The sequence below is a fragment of the Brassica napus genome, chromosome A6, assembly GCF_020379485.1.
Source record: "Brassica napus cultivar Da-Ae chromosome A6, Da-Ae, whole genome shotgun sequence".
In the NCBI taxonomy this organism is placed as follows: domain Eukaryota; kingdom Viridiplantae; phylum Streptophyta; class Magnoliopsida; order Brassicales; family Brassicaceae; genus Brassica; species Brassica napus.
The window spans coordinates 1,300,108-1,322,047 of record NC_063439.1 but is presented as its reverse complement, the minus strand read 5'-3'; the positions used below and the strand labels follow the sequence as shown (position 1 = coordinate 1,322,047).

The 21,940-nt window shown below is 32.9% G+C and overlaps 3 protein-coding genes across 3 annotated transcripts; 1 reads left to right on the top strand and 2 right to left on the bottom strand.

Moving 5' to 3' along the window:
- Positions 1-1,401: 1,401 nt before the first annotated feature.
- On the bottom strand, positions 1,402-3,956 carry BNAA06G01580D. Its single transcript, XM_013789562.3, has 2 exons — positions 3,483-3,956; positions 1,402-2,878 (listed from the first exon to the last, which is right to left on the bottom strand). Exons 1-2 carry the CDS (start codon positions 3,706-3,708, stop codon positions 2,364-2,366), a joined length of 741 nt encoding a protein of 246 aa, XP_013645016.1. The 5' UTR covers positions 3,709-3,956; the 3' UTR covers positions 1,402-2,363.
- A 6,822-nt stretch (positions 3,957-10,778) lies between these two features.
- On the top strand, positions 10,779-12,727 carry LOC106345735 (nuclear pore complex protein NUP50A). The gene is made up of 2 exons (XM_013784901.3): positions 10,779-10,955; positions 11,283-12,727. Exon 2 carries the CDS (start codon positions 11,317-11,319, stop codon positions 12,511-12,513), a length of 1,197 nt encoding a protein of 398 aa, XP_013640355.1. The 5' UTR covers positions 10,779-10,955; positions 11,283-11,316; the 3' UTR covers positions 12,514-12,727.
- A 2,536-nt stretch (positions 12,728-15,263) lies between these two features.
- On the bottom strand, positions 15,264-21,291 carry LOC106345734 (probable RNA-binding protein 19). The gene is made up of 30 exons (XM_013784899.3): positions 20,199-21,291; positions 20,072-20,113; positions 19,905-19,975; positions 19,669-19,822; positions 19,520-19,599; positions 19,410-19,433; positions 19,263-19,341; positions 19,044-19,111; positions 18,854-18,971; positions 18,689-18,777; positions 18,553-18,576; positions 18,415-18,469; positions 18,262-18,332; positions 18,077-18,194; positions 17,881-17,972; positions 17,753-17,776; positions 17,591-17,666; positions 17,415-17,467; positions 17,211-17,328; positions 17,053-17,139; positions 16,829-16,902; positions 16,651-16,768; positions 16,482-16,564; positions 16,377-16,400; positions 16,219-16,285; positions 16,039-16,115; positions 15,842-15,959; positions 15,681-15,760; positions 15,560-15,583; positions 15,264-15,486 (listed from the first exon to the last, which is right to left on the bottom strand). Exons 1-30 carry the CDS (start codon positions 20,532-20,534, stop codon positions 15,414-15,416), a joined length of 2,517 nt encoding a protein of 838 aa, XP_013640353.2. The 5' UTR covers positions 20,535-21,291; the 3' UTR covers positions 15,264-15,413.
- Positions 21,292-21,940: the final 649 nt, after the last annotated feature.

Genomic DNA, 21,940 nt, shown 5'->3' with positions numbered 1-21,940 from the left:
ACACCTACACAAGTCAAAGACCAAAAGAAGAATCTAAATATATTTCATTGACTACAGAAAGAAAGAAAGCCCATTTGTTGGCCCACGAGTTGAATCTGTGACGACAAATGGAGAGAGAGATGAGAGAGAGCACTCTGAGTTCTTCTTCTTGATGACTTTCTTATTCGGAGTTGCGTTTATTCTCAGCAACTCTGCCTTTATTAAACAAAAGATAAAGGCAAGAGTCAAGCAAAAGACCATGTGCAGAAACCACCGTACGGACCCACCCCGCTTTGCTATGTGGCCCATTAGATAAAAACGTATTTTAGATATTTTTTACAAGTTGACTCATCGCGAATCAAATTACTAAATTATTTGTATTTGGGGCATATAATAACTTTTAGTTTATACACGGCTGGTCTTGAATTTTAACATTTTAAAAACTTGTTTAAAATTTATCGTCATTGAATTTAACATTTCATATACTACAATGAAATTCACTATTATTAAATATTTTAGGGAAAATCGCATAAAAAACCTTGAAAGTGTCACTTACTAGCACTTCAAACTTTGAAGTTTTTTCACTAACACTTTTAACCTTTAAAGTGACATTTTTATCATAAAAAACCTCCAAAGAAGAAAAATGACCTGCTAAACAGGTTAAAAACAGTTTTTTTTTCAAAAAATAATTATTTAATTAATAAATAAGCAAAAAAATAATAAAATCGAAAAATTTAACAAAAAATTCATAAATTAAAAAAGTGAGAAAAATAAATAAAGATTTAGAAAATTAAATAAAAAATAACTAAAAATTAAAAAAATAAATAAGATCAAATTAAAATACAGAAAAAATAATAATAAATTTCAAAAAAATGAAAATTCAAAAAAAACAAAATTCATTTTCAAATATAATGTCGGAAATTATCATTGGAGATATGTGTTGATAAAAAAAAAAGACTAAGATAACACCAAACCAAGTTTTTGTTCTCAAACTAGTATTCAAGGCTCAAAGTCACAAAAATAAGTTTCATTAAAGAGGTAAATATACACTTATACCCCTTGGGTTAATTAATCCAAACTTTAGGGTTTAGAGTTAAGGGGTGAGGTTTTGGAATTAGGGTTTAAAATTTTATAAAATAAAAAATAAATACTAAAAAATTAAAAATAAAAATTTAAAAAACAGTTTCAAAAAATTTCACTTTTTTTTTAAATTTAAGATTTTTTTATTTTTCTCCATTTTAATTTGATCTTATTTATTTTTTGAATTTTTTGTTATTTTTTATTTGATTTTTAAATATTTATTTATTTTTCTCATTTTTTAATTTGTGAGTTTTTTGTTAAATTTTTCGATTTTTATTAATTTTTTGTTTATTTTATTAATTAAATAATTATTTTTTGAAAAAAACTGTTTTTAACTTGTTCAACCGGTCATTTTTCTTGTTTGGAGTTTTTTTATGATAAAAATGTCACTTTGAAGGTTAAAAGTGCTAGCGAAAAAACTTCAAGGTTTAAAGTGCTAGTAAGTGACACTTTCAAGGTTTTTTATGCGATTTTCCCAAATATTTTAAGTTGTGGATTTTAATTTTTAAGTGATTTTAGAATGGTTGGATGAAATTTCTTTGTTAAAAGCAAATATTTTTTTTTATCTTGTATGGTTTTAGACGAAAATTTTGAATGGTCTAACAAAAATTAGATTAAATTTTCTAATTTATATAAAATTATTTAAAATTATATTAAAAATTAAATCTCTTTAAAGACACCCCCTAAACATTCACTTTAGTTCCTTTTTTGGAAAAAAACATTCACTTTCACTTAAGTTTCTAAAATCTGAGGTTTGAAATAATCATTAATATATTACTATTTTATTTATTTGTTCATATTTAAAACTTTACAGCGTAATTTAAATCATTGACATAATTAATATTATTTAAGTATTTAAATAAATTATGTGTAAATATTAATTTTATAGAAAAAATCAATAATTTTTGAGGCTGGTTTTAGTTATATCTCGGCATATATAGTATCAAGATTTTATAGTTTTGTGTGGTTTAGAAATGATGTTTTAAGCCTTATCTCAAGGTTAAATAGAGCAGCTAGCTTTTTCTTTCTTTGTTTGGATGTGATTTTAAAAGTTTTTGGCCTACTTTGAACACCTGAAACAAAACACTATTTTATTCTTTTGGAATTCTTACTTTCTAGTAGAATTATTAAAAAATAAGGAAAGAAATATTAACGAATAAGAATGCAGTATACCTTTGTAATTAGATCATTTCTGGAAAGTACTCAAATGAATTAAACTAGAAGTAATCTACCAATAAACTAAGAGAAGGAAATATAAATAATCTTAATCAAATAACAAACAAAAGAAAACTGAAAATTAGAACTCAAAGTAGAAAGGCTCCACAAATAACAACCACCATATAAAGACTACAATCTATGAACATTCCACGTAGAGCTTGGTACAAAACAACTCCTCTTTCTAGAAGCTTCTCTGCATCAGACCAATTTTCACCATTACTACCATCTTTACTCTTAACTTCTTCTTCCGTTTCATGACTCAGTCCTCCTCCAGAAGTTTCCATGGTGAGATGAGACATTACTATAGCACAATCTGTAAGTAGAAGTAACCAAAGAGGTCTCAAAGCTAAGATAGTGCCTGATCTTAAGATGTTCAATCGCGGGAGTAAAATCACAAATACAGCTATTGTGAGGGAGCTTAAACTCCGACTTCTTTCTGAGCTTATGATGCTAGCATTGAGTTTCTTGGAGCTGAAGAAACTCCTAGGTTGTTGAATTTGAGTCTTTACCGATCTTGTTTCTTCTGGTTTTGTTGGTTCTCTTTTAATTGGTCTTTGATGAGTGGTCGAGAGTTTTGGTTCTTCTCGTGGCTTTACTTCCTCTGTACTCATCACGAGATAAATTAGGGACAATAACCATTAATTAGTTCAGCTATTCTGTCAGTACAATCATTTTATGATGTTTATACTTCTAAGCACTAAATATAAAATACTTTCCATCAAATATTTCTATATTTTTTTCACAAATGTACTATATATGAATCTGACATGTAAAGAGATGAAACCATTTATTCGTATCCCATTAGTACTAAGTTTTAATTACATAAGTTATAAACATGTTACATTCTAAGATAAATCATTCAACATGAATTGGGTATTATTAATCCAATAGTAGGATTCAATTCGAGTTTGTTTGGATTTTTCCATCTAAAACAAGATGATATCTAAATTACAATCTATAAACAAACACATTCATAGCTCATTGTGTTTAAATTTCTGTGAACCCTAAAAAATGCAATGTGTAAATTCAAATTAATTTTTTTTTATGTTTGGTTTTGAGCTTAAAAATAACAAATTGAAACAAGAACATTATAATTTCACTTGGTGAAAGAAGAAAATATTATCATAACATGTAAACGTAACACACAAAAAGAGGCATCATACATGAATAAATCAAGATAGCAAATGTAGTTACAGTTTGTGTACCTTTGAATTGATACTTAAGAGACGGGCTTTCTTGAATCTGACGATGCTCAGATTGAGTTTGTGGCATGAAAGATTCGCTGTATGTACGTTGGTGAGAAGTTGACGATGAGGAAGAAAACGATGGCGACGAAGGATCAACATTATGTAACTGGCCTGTGATTAGAGCTAGACGATCCGATCCTCTTTCCATGATTCTTCTTCTCCTTTCTTCTCTATCCATCACCATACTGTCAAAGAATAAATGAAAAAGAAAGAATGTAAAAACAGATGATCAAATAAAAGAAGGTGCCAAAATTTAGAGCAAGAAACTTGTGTTATATGTTTAGCTTTTGAAACTCTCCAAATTTCAAAAGTTCTTAAAGTAGAAAGGAAGCTAAAGAATAGTTCTCTTAAGTCTAAACTTAGAATGTATAAATATAAACTCTTCCCTATCTTAAAATAATAATAAATCTGTAACTTAAAAAAAGAAAGAAAAAATGATAGGAGATAAAAAAGGAGAACACGACCACAGTGGATAAATTGACCATAAATTGACCACGCTAGGTCTCAGGCTCTCAGCGGATGAACTCACTCGCAGGATTGGTAAACTGGTTCGGGACCGCATATCCTCGCTACGCTACGTATGGCCTAACCCGCTTGTTGGGCTCTTAAGAAGATGGTTTGAACTTAATTAAGAGCAAACCTTTTACAATGCATTTTTTCATTCTTTGTCCTAGTTAGCCTAGCATAGCTTCACATAATTCTTGTAAATGTGCCTTACACTGCTCAATAAATTGGATATTCAATCAAAAAAAAAAAAATCATCAAGGATTACATTTTGTAGGCCTTTAAGAGTACATCAAAGGTTGCCAAAAAAAATTTTTTGGACACGCTAATATTCTTGGATGAAACCAAATAATTTTTTTATCGTAGTGATGAGTATAATCGAAGTTGTTATTTATAGGAGAAGATTCCTTCTGTAATCATGGAGGAGAGATAAAACATGAAGCCATAGCTCTGGAACGTTTCAGATATGGAGAGGAAGCGCAAACGTCTCATCGTTGCCGTCGCACGAAGAAGAGAAATGAACTTCGTGTCTTCGCTTCAGCTGTATTAGGGTTAGAGGCAAAATACACTTTATCGGACCGGATACACTGTCCTAATTCTCGGTCCAAACCACGCTAACGAAGCCCATGATATGATCAAAACACAGACGCTACAGCTTCAGAAGAGAAGACGAAGAGAAATGAGGAAGAGAAGGAGAGATTCGCGACTTGCCTCCATAGATCTAGGTTTAGGTAGACGACTAAGCCTCAATCGAACTCAAAACCAATTCCAAGCCCATAGGCGAAAACATAACAAAGCCCATACAAAACCCAAACTGAGAACGAAATGTTGTGATTGACCAATTATTTATAGTGACGTGGCATTATAAATTTTGAGAAAATGCTACTTTTAGTATTGTGATAATGAGTTTTTCGATCAATATGTCCAAAAAGCAAAAACAAATAGTATAATAGTAGACAACAATTAAACGAAATTGTATCTCTCAAATGTATCCTTCCATTGTTAATATAAACTAGGTCGTTTTCCGCGCTACGCGCGGATAATTGCTTCTTAAATCTTACTATTAATTTTGTTGTGTAAATATAAATGATTATAGAATTTTCATGTGTATATGAATTATATAGTGTGTAGGATATAGTATAAGATGGGATAAGTGCTATGTTTTTGTTGTTTATATGTTGCATATAATTTTTAGCATTTTTATGTAATAAATATATATTTATTAATTTTCTAAAATACCAAGACTGAGTTTTGAATACATATATAGTCCGGATGATGTTGAGTTGTTATTAGTTCGGTTTCTTAGATTATTATCTTCTGAGTTGTAGATGGGAGATTTAGTTCTAACTCATGTATTCAACATGACTCTTATCCTTTTTTTGAAGTCATTGGTGATTTTTGTTGTCTTGTCAAAGTAAAACTTGTGGTTGATGATGAGGTAGATTTTTTTTTTTTTTTTGTAAATCAGGGTTATTAATAGTAAATTAGACCTTTAATTTTGTATTTTATTTTATCTTTATATATTCTGGGATAATGTTTGTCACCAGAACAACATAATATTTTCGATTACTTATGCTTTGCAGCTCTATGAACATGGATGTTTGGTTGTCCCATAGTGTAAGCTTCACCATTGTCGATCTATTATATAGTTTTATATGATTTGGCAAGTACCATTTTAGGCGCTCTTTGTTATTTTAGCCTATTGAATTGTTAGGATAACATTATTAGAACGTGTTTGAAGAATAGTCGGAAGCAAACAATTTGGCTATTTTTTGTCGATAACAGAGAAACTTTAAAATTTTGGAATTTTTCAAATGATCATTGAGAATTCGGAATTTATATCAATTTGTGAAAATTAACTTTTGCTTTGTAAAAATTTAGATACAGTTATTGTAACTACTATGATTGAATTTGATAATAGATTTAATATTCACTTTATCATAATCGATTTTTTGTAATATTAGATCAGTCAATTTGTTGTCAAAAAAAAAAAAAAGATCAGTCAACTAAAGAGGTAAAAGTTAAATGCTGAAATCATATGAGACAGCCGAAAGAAAAAGCTTGAATACATTATCTATTTTGTTTAAAATGAAAGTAAATTGTAAAATCTATATTATTAAAGTTGAAGTACACATTGAGATTGTTTGGCAATATGGATACTAGTTAAAAATATAGTACTGTTTGGAAATATGGATAGCAATAAATTAGGAAAAAACTAATGGGCTTATGCTATTAAAAAAATTGGAAATCCATCATTAAAAAATAATGGGTCTATGTTAATTGATATATATATTCAAATCAAAATAATAATTTAAAATTTATTTATATCAAAAATTCATTCAAAAAAAAATATATATATTCAAAATTTGATTTTTACTAATATATTTTCCAATAACTATTATAAAAATGTTTTCAATATATATAAGAAAAATATAATACAAAGCCCAATTTCAAACACCAACTTAAATTATGGTTTTTTACATTTTACATTAAATTTTAAAATATAATATATGTGATCATTTATATGATTGTACGTATAAAATATTATTAATTATAAGAAAATTTATTTGATGGTACGTATAAATACAATTAATTATATGATAACATATATTTTGTAACCTATGATGACACATATAGGATATATATATAATAGTGATTAAGGGTGGGCGTTCAGGTTCGTTTTCGGGTCTTTTTGGGATTTCGTGTTCAGTTCAGATCTTTGAGGATTTGGTTCGGATTTGGATAACCAATTTAAATAGGTTTGGTTTAAATATTTGGATAGAGAATTAATAATTATTTAAGTATTTTTGGAGTTTTAAGTATATTTTAACTATTTAAGATATTTACGTTTGATTATTTATATATATTTTCAAGCATTTAAGCAAACTTAAAAGTATCATATATATTCTAGATGTTTTTATATATATAAAATCTAAAAATAATTAATATATATAAGTATATAAATCTATTTTGGATACCTAAAATACTTCGGTTCGGATCAAATTAGATTTCAGCTCTTCAAATACCAAAATTTTGAATAATTAGGATATTTAATCAATTCCGGTTCGGATTTAGTACTACTTATTCGGATTGGGATCAGTTCAATTTTTCGAATTCGAGTTTTTTTGCCCAACCCTAAATAGTGACATAAAAATCAAATAGCATCATATTTTTTTAAGAAATTACACCCGCACGGGCGTGCGGATCAAAATCTAGTTAGGCTTATGCTTGTAGCCGATGTATTTATATACGGAACTGAATCCATAAACTTCAGTTCATTTAATTTGTATTTATTTTCATCTTCTTTGAGCTTGAATCCTCTTCTTCAAAGAAGAAAATTAACCTTCCCAAAACATTTATAAATATATATGAATTATTTACAGAAGTTTATAAATTCAATTTCACTTCTTAAATAATAAATCCTGAAAAATAATCGTTAAATCCTAAATTCAAATGTTAAGATATCTTTAATGAGTTTTTTCTAATACTATCCAAATTGGTGTATTTCAAAAAAAAATTCTCAAACAGGATCTTTACTACTAAATTATTTTGCAAGTATAAAATAGTATAGTTTCTTTTTTTTTAAATAAGTTTTGTTGTTTTTAATACTATCTCAAAAAAAATATTCTATATTATATAGATTTAGTTTAATTTAATTTTCGTATAAATTTCAAATTTTGGAAATGAAATATAAAATTATGTAAAAATAATATTGTTACATAATAATGTTTACAAAATATTTTATTTTTATAAAATACAAAAACAATATGTAAAATAATATTGTTGCATTATGTATAATAATGTTATATAAATTAGAATATTTTAATATAAAAAAGAAACCCAAGATCTAGGTCTCATAATTAAAGTGAGATGCACTAAACGATTCGATGGAGTTAAATAATTGGGTGCCAAATTTCTGCCGCTAACTACGTCTCTCAAAGGTTGGATTAATCATATAACTCTTGACATGAACAGCTGTAGCTACATAGCACCATGCAATACTATTTGGGAAGTTACTATGGCTGAAGAGGTATGTGATATCAATTTAAACGAAGTGCTTCAACAGCTTACACTCAGCAGAGCATCCGGGATTATGATACAAAATATCAAGTATATGCAAATCACTACTAAAGCATTACATATTCTATTGAAAATTCTAGTCTAACAAATAAGCAAACTGTTTGAAAATACTTAACTAAAGCAACACTGAAAGATGAATTTTAAGTAAAAGCTCAAGCTGAAAAAGGGAAGGTATGAGTGGTGGTAACTCTATTTCACATGTTTAGAACACTTTGCTTTCTGTAACTCATCACTGTTACTGTTACTGGTACTTTTGTTTCCCTCTTCAGCAACGTATACACAGCTTTTGGAAGACGCACCCACATTACTTGCAGAAGGCAGCGCCACTTTAGATTTGGCGGCAAGTGGGAGTTCGGGTGGAGTTGTTAAAGGTGGCAAAACTACTGCAGAGACAATCTTCATAACAGTTATAGTCTGAGTCTTTCCTGAGAAGTTGTATTCTGACACTTTGACCCTGAACTTGTGTGTTTGACCAATGATATAAATTAAAGCTTTGGGAGGGCAGGCATCTCATGGCCAGCACCAAGATCTGGATTGGCGTGACATTAATGGAAAAATAAAGTGAATTAACATGACTTGAGAGTTCTATAACTTGCTGTCAATTTACCTCAATGTAGTTGTCAACTATTTCCGAGCAATGCTTTCCAGTCAACTCATGGCCTGCATTATCAAGTAGCACGAAAACAGCCTGGTCATTTTGTCGTAGATAAGAGATCTTAGCAAGGTACTTGTGATAAAGAGGGAACTAAAGTCAAATTCTAGTCAAGGCATAAATGGTTTTAGAGGTTAGAGTTCATACATTGCAACCCCGGATACGTTAATGTTGCCAAACTTTGGGCACAACAACGAAGAAGGTCCTCTGGTGGCCTTAGTTTTACAGTCGCTGAAGGAAATATAATACCAAGAAGTCGCTGGCTTGCTGCACATCATCAATTGTGGATACGCATTTGAAAGACCTTCCTGCAATGGGATAAATGCAAGTGATTTACATAAATATGCCTCTGTTTCCGAGTAAGTTATCTAGAGCTGCAATTTTACCTTGGCCAAATCTTTTTGATGTAAGCATAGATTTGTCCAGCTGTCACTATCTCAGCCTTAGTAACCTCCTCTGCATTCACCAACTTTTCAATCTCTGGGTTAGAACCCAACCTGAGACAATTTACAAATATAAGATTGGTCAGAATCACATAAGAGAGGCTGAATTAGAATATTACTTGGAGTTGGCAATTATAAGCCTTTTGGCTCTACAAACACTAACCAGTTGAAGTAATCAATGGTGGGTTGGACATCGTAGTCCATAAAAACATGTGGGATGACACTGAACTGACGGCAAGGTTCCCTGTTTTTTTAAACACGTCAGGAAAGCTGATTGACCAAACGGCACGGCAACATAACGTTAAGTGGAAATCAACACATATATTTTTTGAAAAGCAATGAAAATCTAACAATAGACATCAAGCTGAACTTGATGCCATATGAAGAGCACACTATTTAGCTTTAGTTTGTTTATTCAAGTTAGAGTTCATGAGGCCAAACAAAAAATCCAAAATATGATGCTTCAAGTATCACAGTAGCATCCGGTGACAAACCATTCCGGAAACATCCGGCGAACCCCTAGCTAGTGTTTACTAATCAATAATCACAGATAAATGAACATAGTCAGGGCTAAATGTTAAGTGTTAGTTCTCAAGACATATGCATAGACTATCTTTTAGAGAATTCTATTTTATGGACAGACACTATCATGCTTACATTTCCACATTGACTAAATATATTTACACATTTAGACATAATATCATGATTAAAGCTAAATTGTTAGGTTGAAGGGAGGGAGAAATGATTACCTCCAAGGCGTTTTGGGTCCAAGGCGGAACTGTTGGCACTGGCGGTGTATTTCATGATAGGTAATGATGGGTTAATTTTCAATGTTTGTATGGGAGATTGAAAACAGACGGGTTCGTGATTTTAATAAGTAAAAGCAACATACTCTTATGTGAGATTGAAGCAGATAAACAACAGTTGATGTAAATTAAAAACAAAGCAGAAAATTAACAACAGTTTAGACATATTACCGTAGAGGTCACCCCTAAGTCCACGCATTTAGCTTGGAAGTCTTCATGTGAATAGAGAGAGTAGGATATCGTCAATGACGGTGAGAACAGAGGTGTGGGAGAATATCTCTTCAATTTTGGATGGATTTAGGTTCAGACGATGTGATTTATATAGGAAAAGAATCAATGGGAAGTGGAACGAAGTGAGTAAAGAACATCATTGATCGACGAAATAAGGGTTGCAGTAACGGCGAGACGGAATTTAGCATTGGTTGAAATGAAGCGGAAGAGACGGAGTTTGACGACTGAACATAGGTTTAGGCATTTTATGTTTAATTTGGGTCATAATGCAATTTGAAAGCCCACACGAAGACCCGGTTTCACTTTTCTTCAGTCAAAAAAATCGATTGTGACATGGCAAAATCAAACTTTCTAATTGGCTAATTTTTTAATCTGATGTGGACATGCTCTCTATTCAGTATATCTTCCTTTTAGTATATGTTAGATTCTTCAGATGAAAAAAAAAAAAACAAAACGAGATGCTTAAAATTTCTTTCAGTTATTTTTATTTTTGATGTTGGAACAAAAAGTCGAATCGAATAATGGACAGACGCAATGTAATGTATTATGAACCTCTGTGTGAAACCAATAATAAGAAACTGACACATGTCCCAAAGAATAAAAAAAATAATAATAATATCGATCAATACTTTTTTTTATTCCTTCTCTACTTATTAACCTCTTCGTCTCTCTCGTCATCCCTCCCGCGATTCGTTTTTGTTTTCCTCCTCCTCCGGTAAGTCCTTCGCCGCTCACTTTCGTCGAATCTATTTCCAATTTCTCGGAAATGGTCTTAGGTCTAGCTTCTCCGATTCTAGGGTTTTTGAAATCACGACTTGTTCGATCGATTTCACGCTCCTCGATAGATTCGATCGGGTTCCTAATTCGAAAATGTGGTCGAAGCTTCCTTTCATCTAGGGTTTTTGATTTCAATACACGCAAAGAACTAACCTTTTTTTTTTTGTATAGATTGAGCTTTAGAGGTTAACAGATTCACTCTTGTTGTAGATCTATAAAAAAGAAAAAGTTTAGCTTTTTATTTTTGTTTGGTTTTGTTTTGTAGGGTGTTCTTTAAGTGATTGTTGATACTCTCTCAAATGGGAGACTCAGAAAGCGCGCAGCCTCCTTCTAAAAAGAGAGGTGCTTTGAAGCAGCTCTCTCGTGAGAATCCAGATGGTGATGAGGATGTTGATACTGCTGACTTTGAGAGTGGGACTTTCAAGAAGGCCAGTGATGAGGTTTTGGCTAGTAGGAGAATCGTTAGAATCAAGCGCAAAGAGCCTTCTGCTGCGCCTCCTGCAGCAACGACCAATCCCTTTGCTGGAATTCAACTGCTCCCTACTACTACTGCACCTGCTTCAGCCACTGTGGCTGAGTCTAAGTTGACTCCAGCTGAAGCTGTAGTTGAGGACAATCAAAAGGAAACTGATGACGATGAGGACGGTGATGAGGTTGAGAGCAAGAAGGTTGATGATGTTAAAGAATCTGCTGAGGAAGAGACTAAAGATGAGAATCAGTGTGGAAAGACATCTGATGACCAAACTACTCATGAGGATGTAGACAAGACGGTCCAAGGAACAGACCAAACTGAGGATCTTGTTCAGAAGGAATCAGGTGGTGATAAAGAAGGTGATGAAGCAGACAAGAACGGTGATAATACTGGCTCTTTGAGTTCGTTCCAACAGCATTCAAGCATCAAAAACGCATTCACCGGGCTCGCCACTACAGACTCTTCCGGTCCTAAGTTCTCATTTGGTGATGCTTCTGGATCTCCCTTTGGTTTCGGCCTTCCAAGCAGCAACAGCCCTTCTCTCTTCGGTGCATCCCTTACCAAGAAGAGTGAAGGTAGTAGTGGGTTTCCTCCAAAGCAAGAAGTTTCAGTAGAAACAGGAGAAGAGAACGAGGAAGCTGCCTTCTCAGCTGATTCGATCATGTTCGAGTATCTAGACGGAGGATGGAGAGAGCGTGGTAAAGGAGAAGTCAAGGTAAACGTCTCAAGCAACGGTGGTAAAGCAAGGCTGGTCATGAGAGCTAAAGGGAACTACAGGTTGATCTTAAACGCGAGTCTCTACCCTGAAATGAAACTTGCGAGCATGGACAAGAAAGGAATCACATTCGCCTGTGTGAATAGTGAAGGCAGAGATGGTCTCTCTACATTTGCACTCAAGTTCAAAGACCCAACGATCGTGGAAGAGTTTCGTGTAGCTGTTGACAAACATAAGGGCAGTAAACCAGTTGAAACAGCTCCGGCTTTGAAGACACCTGAGAACTCTCCTACAGCTACAGATGCTTGAAGAAAGGTAAAAGAAACATGTAGAAGCACGTTCGAGTTAGGTGAATTTTGAGGCAGAGAAAGTTAGAGATTTGAAGAAGTTTGTTGTGTTGTTGTTTCTTTTCTACAGTTGTTGAGACTTTGTGGGTTACCTTGAGACTTATATTTGCTTCTTAATCTCTTTATATGAACCGTTTGTATGCCTCCTTATATCTGTGTTTGATCCTGTTTTGTAAGGTCGTTCTTGAGAGTAGGAGAGATAGGTTTTACAACTTGACCGGACTAGACCGAAACAGACCAGCCACCTACACTGCTAAAATCAGTGCGAGATAATATAGGCCTTAAACATTCACATGTCACTTACTATTAGTGGGCCTAGGCCCAAGCTTTCTGGAATGTGACCTTCAAATTCTCTTACTCGTAACTTGTAAGCCCAATGTTGGTAATTAATAATTTTGTCATCCCTTAAGAGAAATGATAGTATACATTGTTGGAAAACAAATATTTGCCTAAGGACATATACGTATACATAAATTTAATTACGAAAGAGATTAAGTTTTGTTGTTGAATAATATTTAATAGTTCAACAAAAGATAATAATATACAAAAAATGTTTGTAAAGTTCATAAATCTGAATCCAAATCTATTTAGGTTAATATTTATATTGATTGACATTTATAAAAACAAATTTAGTTAGATTTTGATACAGTTTTTTTTTGCTTAACTGTTAATATCATATAAACGAAAACGTTTACAAAAGTATTTCATAAACTAAACTTTGCGAGCATGGCAAAAATAGAGAAAAACATCTCACGATTATTTGATAGTAATTTTCTTTTTTTTAAAAAAAAATTTGACATGTATTAAAATATCTCATGATTAATAAAAGATAATAAGATGACAGAAAAAAAATATTTTTTTAAAAATTAAATATTTAATAATATTTTCTCTATCTTTTCCTTTTTAAAAATATCTGTCAAAAATTATTTAATACTAATTTTCCTTTTCTAAATTTCTAAAGAAAATATAATTGTAAAAATTATTTGATACTAATTCTCCTTTTCTAAAATCTTAAACATAAGAAAATTGTAAGAGAATGTTTAATAGTAGTTTTCCTTTCAAATCCTAATAAAAAAGATTTGTAGAATAATTATTTCAAATTTCTCTATGAATAATCAACTTTCCTATTTTAATAGTTAATTTTTTTTAATCATAAACCAACAGGAGCTACAGTTATTCACATCTATATATGTGATTAAGCACTCTCATATTTTGTCACTTCTCATACTTTGACACCAAACATAATAACTAGAGATACAAGAAAAATACTAAATGAGTTTTTCTGCATGTTCTTTTACATCTTCGCATGTTCTACTCTTTTTTGGGAGGTGTCACATCTTGAGGAAATAACTAGATATCCTGATTTTCACATTAAACTGATGTTGATCTCTTAAAGAAAAAATATATAATTGTCATACTACCGTACATTAGTTATTGCCAGTTATACTGATATGTTTGTACATGTTGTGCGAAAGTTAATAGGGGAAGTTAATATGACTATTATGCTTATGTGTGTTTGTTCTTGTCGAAATATAAAATTGGTTATTTTGTTGTAGGTTATGCTACTAAGAAATTTAAACAAAAGAGAATGACTTTGCAATGAAATGTTGTAGGTCCTGCTACTAAGAAAATTAAATAAAAGAGAAGGACTTTGCAATGGACAATGTTACTAATAACTCAACCTAAGCAACATGACTATGAAGAAGAAATCCTAACCGGAAGTTATCTGAAAAAATAAAGATTTTTTTTCCTAGAAGAAGTCTTATACCCAACAGATGCAGATGTAAAATGGTTTTTCAAACTGAAATGACGTCAATTTCCTATAAGAGTTTGTTATGCAATGATTATCAACAAGAATTAATATCAAAGCTTAAAAGGGTGGTCTATATTTATCAAGTTCAGTCTTAATTACAATTATACATCACATATCACATAGTCACTACTCACTACAACTTCAGAGCTTCAAATTTTTAAAACATAACGACAATTCTGTACTACAAAATATCTATAAAAAAGTTTCAATAATATATTATATATAAAAAAGAGGTTAAAGTCACACCATGGATGTTAAAGTAAGCAAATTTTATGTTTATCTAGCAATATATTTGATATTTAACTGACTATCAATAATACATATTGACTGGTGTTGTGTAATTTTAACATTTTAAATTATGTTATTTTGAAAAATAATTAAAAGTGAAGTATTTATTGAAAATAAAAATATTAATACGCTATTTAAAACACCATGATAACTGAAATAGAAATATGAATCAAAATTTATGTAAGAAACAAATTATTATTACTAAAATAAGACCAATACATAATGAAAAAATCCAAGGACTAATTTTAAAATATATTTTCATTCTTTTTATTTTTATGTGTCCGTGTAACTAAAACATTAAATAAAACTTGTGCAACGCACGGGTCCATATCTAGTAAAATATAAAATAGAGAATTGTTATTTTTTTTCTATAAACAGTAGGAAAAATAATTTTTCTTTCAAAAGAAGAAATAAAGGTGGATTAGAAAACTTTTACCACCAAATACTATTATAGAAGTGATAATAGCAAAGAGTTAAAAATGCTCTAAACAAAGAATAGTGAGAAAAGACAAGGGGTAGTGAGAACTTTTAGAAGTTATTTGGTATTCGGGGCTGGTCTCCCAGTGTGAGAAAAGCAGTTGATCTAAACTCTATCTTGTCGCGGACAGTTATAAGGAAAACGATAAGTCATAGTGATAAAAAAACCAGAGCGTTGCAGTGAGAGATCAAAGTAAGGCATTTAAACATTACTGATAATAAAAAGTTATAAACTAAGTTGCCACTGTACGTAAAAACACCAAAGAGCCCTTCATCGTTTTCTATCACTTGTCAGTGAAGGCGATCTTCAGATTCGGGGAGGTCTTCAAATATTCTCGTCGAAGCTTGTCCTCGTACCTGGAATATATCAAAACCCCTTATCAGACTCTTGATAACAAAAACTAAAAATGCATGTACTTAAATCACATACCAAAGCTTTTGTTCAAAGTTGTACCTAATTAACAAAAACAATAGTGTTAATACTTTGTTATGACATCAACACAAAAGCAATGCGTTAGCGAAACAAATCTACATAGGGAACATTAATTTACTTGTGTCGGAAAGGGTACGTAGCAGCTATTTCAGCCTCGTAGAAAATAAGCTTACATCTTCTTTTCCGGTGTCGTAGCGCCTGCAGGATAAGAAGATTTAATCAGCATATCTTACTTTCAGATATTCTTCATCATAAGTATACACTATTTTTCATCATCACCTTCTGTGCTTCATTAGCAGAAGCAAACTCAACAAACCCACAGTTCACATGCTCACCACAGTGGTCTACGATAAGTCGAACACGAACAACTTGTACAACATCTTTGAAGATTTTGGAACTGTAAAAATGAAAGTTGTAATATCAGTCATCAAAAACTTGCTACAAGAACGAAATAGGTAATTAAAGGTGCTACTTACATATTTGAAATCTGCAATTTGTTATTGTGGTGAGAAAGATTGGCAACAAAGAGTGTCTTTCTTCGAACGGCATTTTCCTGTATTTAGCAACCAATAAGTATCTTTAGACTTTGTGACAACAGTTGTGTTATTAAATGCCTACGAGCAGGACATAATTTGAAAGATAACAAGAACAGGTACCTCAGCAAAATCGGGAGTTTCGTCAGCTCCTATCAAAAGGCTTTCTTGTCGAAGGTAGTCTTCGTACCTAGAATATATAAAAAAATGTATCATCTATCAATGTATAGAAACAACTATAACCAAAGTGCTCATAACAAAAATTTAGTTAAATTCCTTACCAAACCTTGTGATCAATGCAATACCTAATCAACAATAATAATAGCGTTAGTCTTCTGTATCAAAAACTCAAGCAACAAGTTGGAATCAGGTTTGCATAAACATACTTGAATCGGCCTTGAGCCTTCTTAGGAACATCAAGAAAAATCTTGCGACGGTGAAAATGTTCACCGTTTTTCTTTTCCAGCGCCTAAGTAAAAGAAGAATTTTTATCAGCAATCAAACTTTCAAAAGACTACTAAAATACACTTTTAATCATTAAAATAAAATCCTCACCTTCTTTGCTTCATCAGCAGAAGCAAACTCAACAAAGCCAGTGCCCACATGATTGCCCATGAGGTTGCAAATAAGTCGAACATGAACAACTTGTCCAACATCTTTGAAGAAATCGATGCTGTCAGGAAAAAATATTAGTCATGAAAGACTTGCTCCGAAATTAAAAAGTGCTACTTACATATGTGATATTTCAGTTTTTTCGCGAGGGAGATTGGCAACATAGAGCGTCTTACTTCTTGAGGTGGCAACTGCCTGATTTTTTAACAGCCTAGTGTGTTAGCACGACTCAAAAGGAAAGAAAAGCACTTCAAAAACAAGACTCATCCACAGAATAAGTCATCTTTAGACTTTGTGGGCATTTCTTTTAAGCCTGAAATATTTGAAGATCATAAGAAAAGCTACCTCAACAAAATCGGGAGTTTGATCAAGTCCTTTCATCAACATAATCTTATGATCGTCCATATATGCACCATTCACCATTTTCAGCGCCTACAGTTAAAAAAAGATTTATCAGCTAAGTTTTAATACTTTTTTCATCATTAAAACAAAACTAGTCTCACCTCCTGTGCTTCATAAGGAGAAGCAAACACAATAAAGCCATAGCCCACATGCTTACACTCGCGGTTAACAATAAGTCGAACACTGACAACGTCTCCAACATTTCTGAAGAACTTGATGCTGTCAATGTAGAGGATTAAAAAATATCAGTCATGAAAAACTTAAGCCGCTAACGAACATGGAAATTTAAGATGCTAGCAACTTACATATGTGATATTTTAGTTGTTTGTGGAGAGAGGTTGGCAACAAGGAGTACGTTCTGAAATTAACAACCAACTGTGTTAGCAACAAACTCATCCCCGGCAACAGTTGTGTTACTAAACGCTAAGCGTTTCTTCTGAAGCCTGACATATCATATTTTGAAGATGATAAGAATAGTTACCTCAGCAAAATCCGGAGGTGTCGTCTTATCTTCTTCTATCATAAAACTTTCACTTTGAAGCAAGTCTTCATTGAACCTGGAATATCAAAAATAAACCCGTGTGAACTCTCCATGTGTAACAAAAACGTATGTGCTCTTTAAAACAAGTGGTTAAACCCTTACCAAACCTTGTGATCTATGCAATGCCTAATTAACAATAAAAAAGAAAGAAAAGAAGATAGCGTTAATGGCATCTAAACTTAAGCAAATGGTTTTACAAAACAAAATCCTTAAAATTGTAATCAATTTACTTGGGTGGAAGGTTCTCTGCAAATTCATTATTCGCCACATCAAGAAAAATGCTGCTGTTGTGCAAATATTCACCGTTCTTTTGTTGCAGCGCCTACATGATAAAAGCTTTAATCAGCAATCGTACTTTCAAAAAATAAAAAAATAAAAAGGCTTGTACAATTTTCAAATGACTAGGTAAATAAATTCTACTCTCACCTTATTTGCTTCGTTAGAAGAAGCAAACTCAACAAAGCCACAGCCCGCATGCTCACCATACTGGTCTAGAATAAGTCGAACCCGAACAACTTCCCCAGCATCTTTGAAGAAATCGATGCTGTCGAAATGGAGGGCAAAATATATAAGTCATGAAAAACTAACTCAAAGAGGAAATTTTTGCTTACATATCTGATATGATAGTTTTCTGGTGTGAGAGATGGGAAATAAAGAGAGTCTTCTTTGGTACGACAGTTGCCTGAATTTAACAGCTATGTTTGTTAGCAACACATGTGTTATTAATCGCCTGACAAATTTTGAAGATAATAAAGAAGAGGCACCTCAGCAAAATCGGGAGTTTCATCAAGTCCTTCAACCGGAAGGCTTTCTTCGAACCTGAAATATTATATCAAAAACTTAAACCAATGTGCTATTATTCATAAACAAACTCAAAGAGGTAAATAGTTAAAAGTCCTTACCAAACCTTGTAATCTAGGCAATACCTAAAAGAAAAAACAAAGAAGGCGTTAATCTTCTGTAATGGTATCAAAACTCGAGCGATGGGATAAAAGAAATGTTACAGAAACAACAACAAAAAAAAAAAAAACAATTTACTTGGGTGGAAGGTACGTCGCTCCATTATTAGCCAGTTCAAGAAAAATTTTACAGTCGTGCAAAGATTCACCATTCTTATGTTGCAGCGCCTGCAGTATGAAAGAGATTATAAGCAATCGAATTCAAATGACTACCTATCATCAGTAGTATAAACTAAGCTCTCACCTTATTTGCATCATTCACAGAAGCAAAATCAACAAAGCCGTAGCCCACATGCTTGCCCGTGTGGTCTCCTATAAGTCGAACATAAGAAACTCCTCCAACATCTTTGAAGAAATCGATGCTGTCAGGATAAGATATCAGTCAGCAAAAACATTTACAGAGATAGAAAAAGGAAATTAAAGGTGCTACTAACATATCTATTGGTTTAGTTTGGGGAGAGAAACGGCCCACAAAGAGCGTTTTTTTTGGTATGGCAGGTTCCTGAAGTCAGCAGAAGAGTGTGTTAGCATGACTGCTAGGGAGAAAAAGACTTAGCAGATATTCATTCTAGAGAATAAGACGAGGTGGGTACAGTTGTGTAATGAAAAGACAAATGTGTCTCAAAAAAATTGAAGAAAATAACAAGAGGTACCTCAGGAGTTTCATCAAGTCCTTCCCCTGCGGCAAATTCTTCTATCAGAAGGCCTTCCCGTTGAAGGTAGTCTTCGTACCTGGAATATCAGAAAACCTTGTGAAATTTCAATGTATGCCACTGATAACAAATAGTTAAAACCCTTACCACACATTGTGATCTACGCAATACCTGATAAACAAGAAAAAAAATAGCGTTAAACTTGTGTAGTGGCATCAAACACCAGCAGTAAGTTACATAAACATAAATCAATTTACTTGGGTGGAGGGGATGTAGCTGCCACTTTAAGAAAAACCTTGTTACGGCTCCAATATTCACCGGTCTTCATTTTCAGCGCCTAGCATCATTTCATCATAAGTAGATGCTAAAAATACTTTTTAAATCATTACTATTAAACTCCTCTCACCTTCTTAGCTTCGTCAGAAGAAGCAAATTCAACAAAGCCTAAACCCAGACGATTTTCCACACGCCTGCCCACACGTTTGTCCACACGGCCGCCCTTGTGGTTAAGCATAAGTCGAACACCAACAACTTGTCCAACATCTTTGAAGAAATCGATGCTGGCAAAATGGAATGGAGGATATATATCAGTCTATGAAAAGTAAGTTTGATCAAAGTGGAAACTGAAGGGGTTCTACTTACACATCTGATATTTCAGTTTCGCTAGAGAGTTTGTCAAGAAAGAGCTTCTTATTAGGTGGTCCTGCAGCTTCCTGAATTTATTAGGATCAAAGCGTGTTAGCAGCAAGCAAGACTATAAGGAGAAAAGGACTTTTAACTTGCTTTTCAAGATATTAAAGAAGAGATACCTCAACAAAATCTGGATCTTCATCAAGTCCTTCAATTGTCTCCTGTTACAATGAATAAGAACAAGAGTAAGAACACAAACTTGTTATACTACGATATATTAAAAGTATCTAACAGAAATTATTATACCATGGCTGAGTTTAAAGCTGACTCATCAGACTTTGTCTCCAGCAACTCGACCTGGCTTTCACTCCTTGTCTCCTTGGCCTCGGATTTATGTCTCCTCAGAACCGGTTCAGTGTCCAAATCATCTTCCGGCTTTCGCTTACCCAGTGAATTAGCTATGCTAGAACTCGCCATCGGGAAGTTGAAACAGCGGCGCCTTATTTCCCTGGAGAGTTGAGACTTGAGAGAGAAGAAAGCCAAGTTATTTGTATAACAATAATCTCGTTTGGGCCGGCCTTTTATTGGTTTAGGGTTTTTAAGCACTAGTGTCCGTCCAATGACAATTGTCCGAACTAACATAACTGCAAAGTCAATTTAAATATGTTGTTGGGTTATATCTTATATTATTTAAGTTTAAATACGTTTTAAGAAAGGAAGAAGAACAAGAAGTCAAGGAAGAAAACTCAACAAGAAGAATAAGATAACTAGCTAGTTGCTAAGCTAACTAAGTTAAGTTGAAGTTGTTAGAATAAGATAAGTTTGCTTGTAGAATTAGTCCATGGCCTAATATAGAGGCATGGACAAGTGGGAGTAGGTAAAGCTATAAGTGTAAGGGAGAGTAAGTGGAGTTAGTAGAGAAATCTACTATAAGTATGTATGGTTGTGTCTGAAGAAGAATTAATGAAAAAGAGTTAAAAGATGTAGACATACAAAGTGTTCTCTCTTCTCTCTATACAAACAAAAAAGAAACGTTAGAGAGTAAAGAGAGAGTGTGAGCTTGTGTTATGAGTGAGTGTGCTTTTGGATGATGAAACACAAGTAACAAATAGAGTGAACAAAACAGAGGGAAGCTGGCCGTGAGTGATAAAGAGTGAGATAGGCCAAGCCAAAGAAGAGCAGAATGACAACAAAACGTCTCAAGCAACAGTGGTAAAGCAAGGCTGGTCATGAGAGCTAAAGGGAACTACAGGTTGATCTTAAACGCGAGTCTCTACCCTCAAATGAAACTTGCAAGCATGGACAAGAAAGGAATCACATTCGCCTGTGTGAATGGTGAAGGCAGAGATGGTCTCTCTACATTTGCACTCAAGTTCAAAGACCCAACGATCGTGGAAGAGTTTCGTGTAGCTGTTGACAAACATAAGGGCAGTAAACCAATTGAAACAGCTCCGACTTCGAAGACACCTGAGAACTCTCCTACAGCTACAGATGCTTGAAGAGAGGTAAAAGAAACATGTAGAAGCACCTCTCTTTGCCTTCGTGTCTTTGTTTTGTTAAGTTCGAGTTAGGTGAATTTTGAGGCAGAGAAAGTTAGAGATTTGAAGAAGTTTGTTGTTGTTTCTTTTCTACAGTTGTTGAGACTTTGTGGGTTGCTTTGAGACTTATATTTGCTTCTTGATCTCTGTGTTTGATCTATTTTTTGTAAGGCTTGTTCTTGAGATATAGGTTTAACAACTTGAACGGACTAGACCGAAACAGACCAGCCACCAAACTCTCCACTTGTGCAAATCAGTGCCAGATAATATGGGCCTTAAGCATTCATATGTCTTTTACTATTAGTGGGTCTAGGACCAAGGCGGGTCTAGGACCAAGGCTATTGACATGTGACATTAAGTTTGGGCATTCAGATCTATCTGGTCGTAGACATATAGACTCAACTAGATTTTTCTTGTTTGGGCCAGTTTTTTGGGTTTGGACCAGTTTGTGTTCATAATTAAATATGTATAAAGTACACTTGTAGTTTTTGGGTATGTATTCGAGTCTGT

Coding starts and splice junctions, on each gene's coding strand:
- BNAA06G01580D (XM_013789562.3), bottom strand. CDS start 3,708: ATGGTGATGGATAGAGAAGAAAGGAGAAGAAGAATCATGGAAAGAGGA. Junction 2,879..3,482: donor TCTTAAGTATCAATTCAAAG/GTACACAAACTG, acceptor TGATGAGTACAG/AGGAAGTAAAGCCACGAGAA.
- LOC106345735 (XM_013784901.3), top strand. CDS start 11,317: ATGGGAGACTCAGAAAGCGCGCAGCCTCCTTCTAAAAAGAGAGGTGCT.
- LOC106345734 (XM_013784899.3), bottom strand. CDS start 20,534: ATGTTAGTTCGGACAATTGTCATTGGACGGACACTAGTGCTTAAAAAC. Junction 16,769..16,828: donor AAAACTGAAATATCACATAT/GTAAGTAGCACT, acceptor TTTTCCTGACAG/CATCGATTTCTTCAAAGATG. Junction 15,487..15,559: donor AACTTTGAACAAAAGCTTTG/GTATGTGATTTA, acceptor GATATATTCCAG/GTACGAGGACAAGCTTCGAC.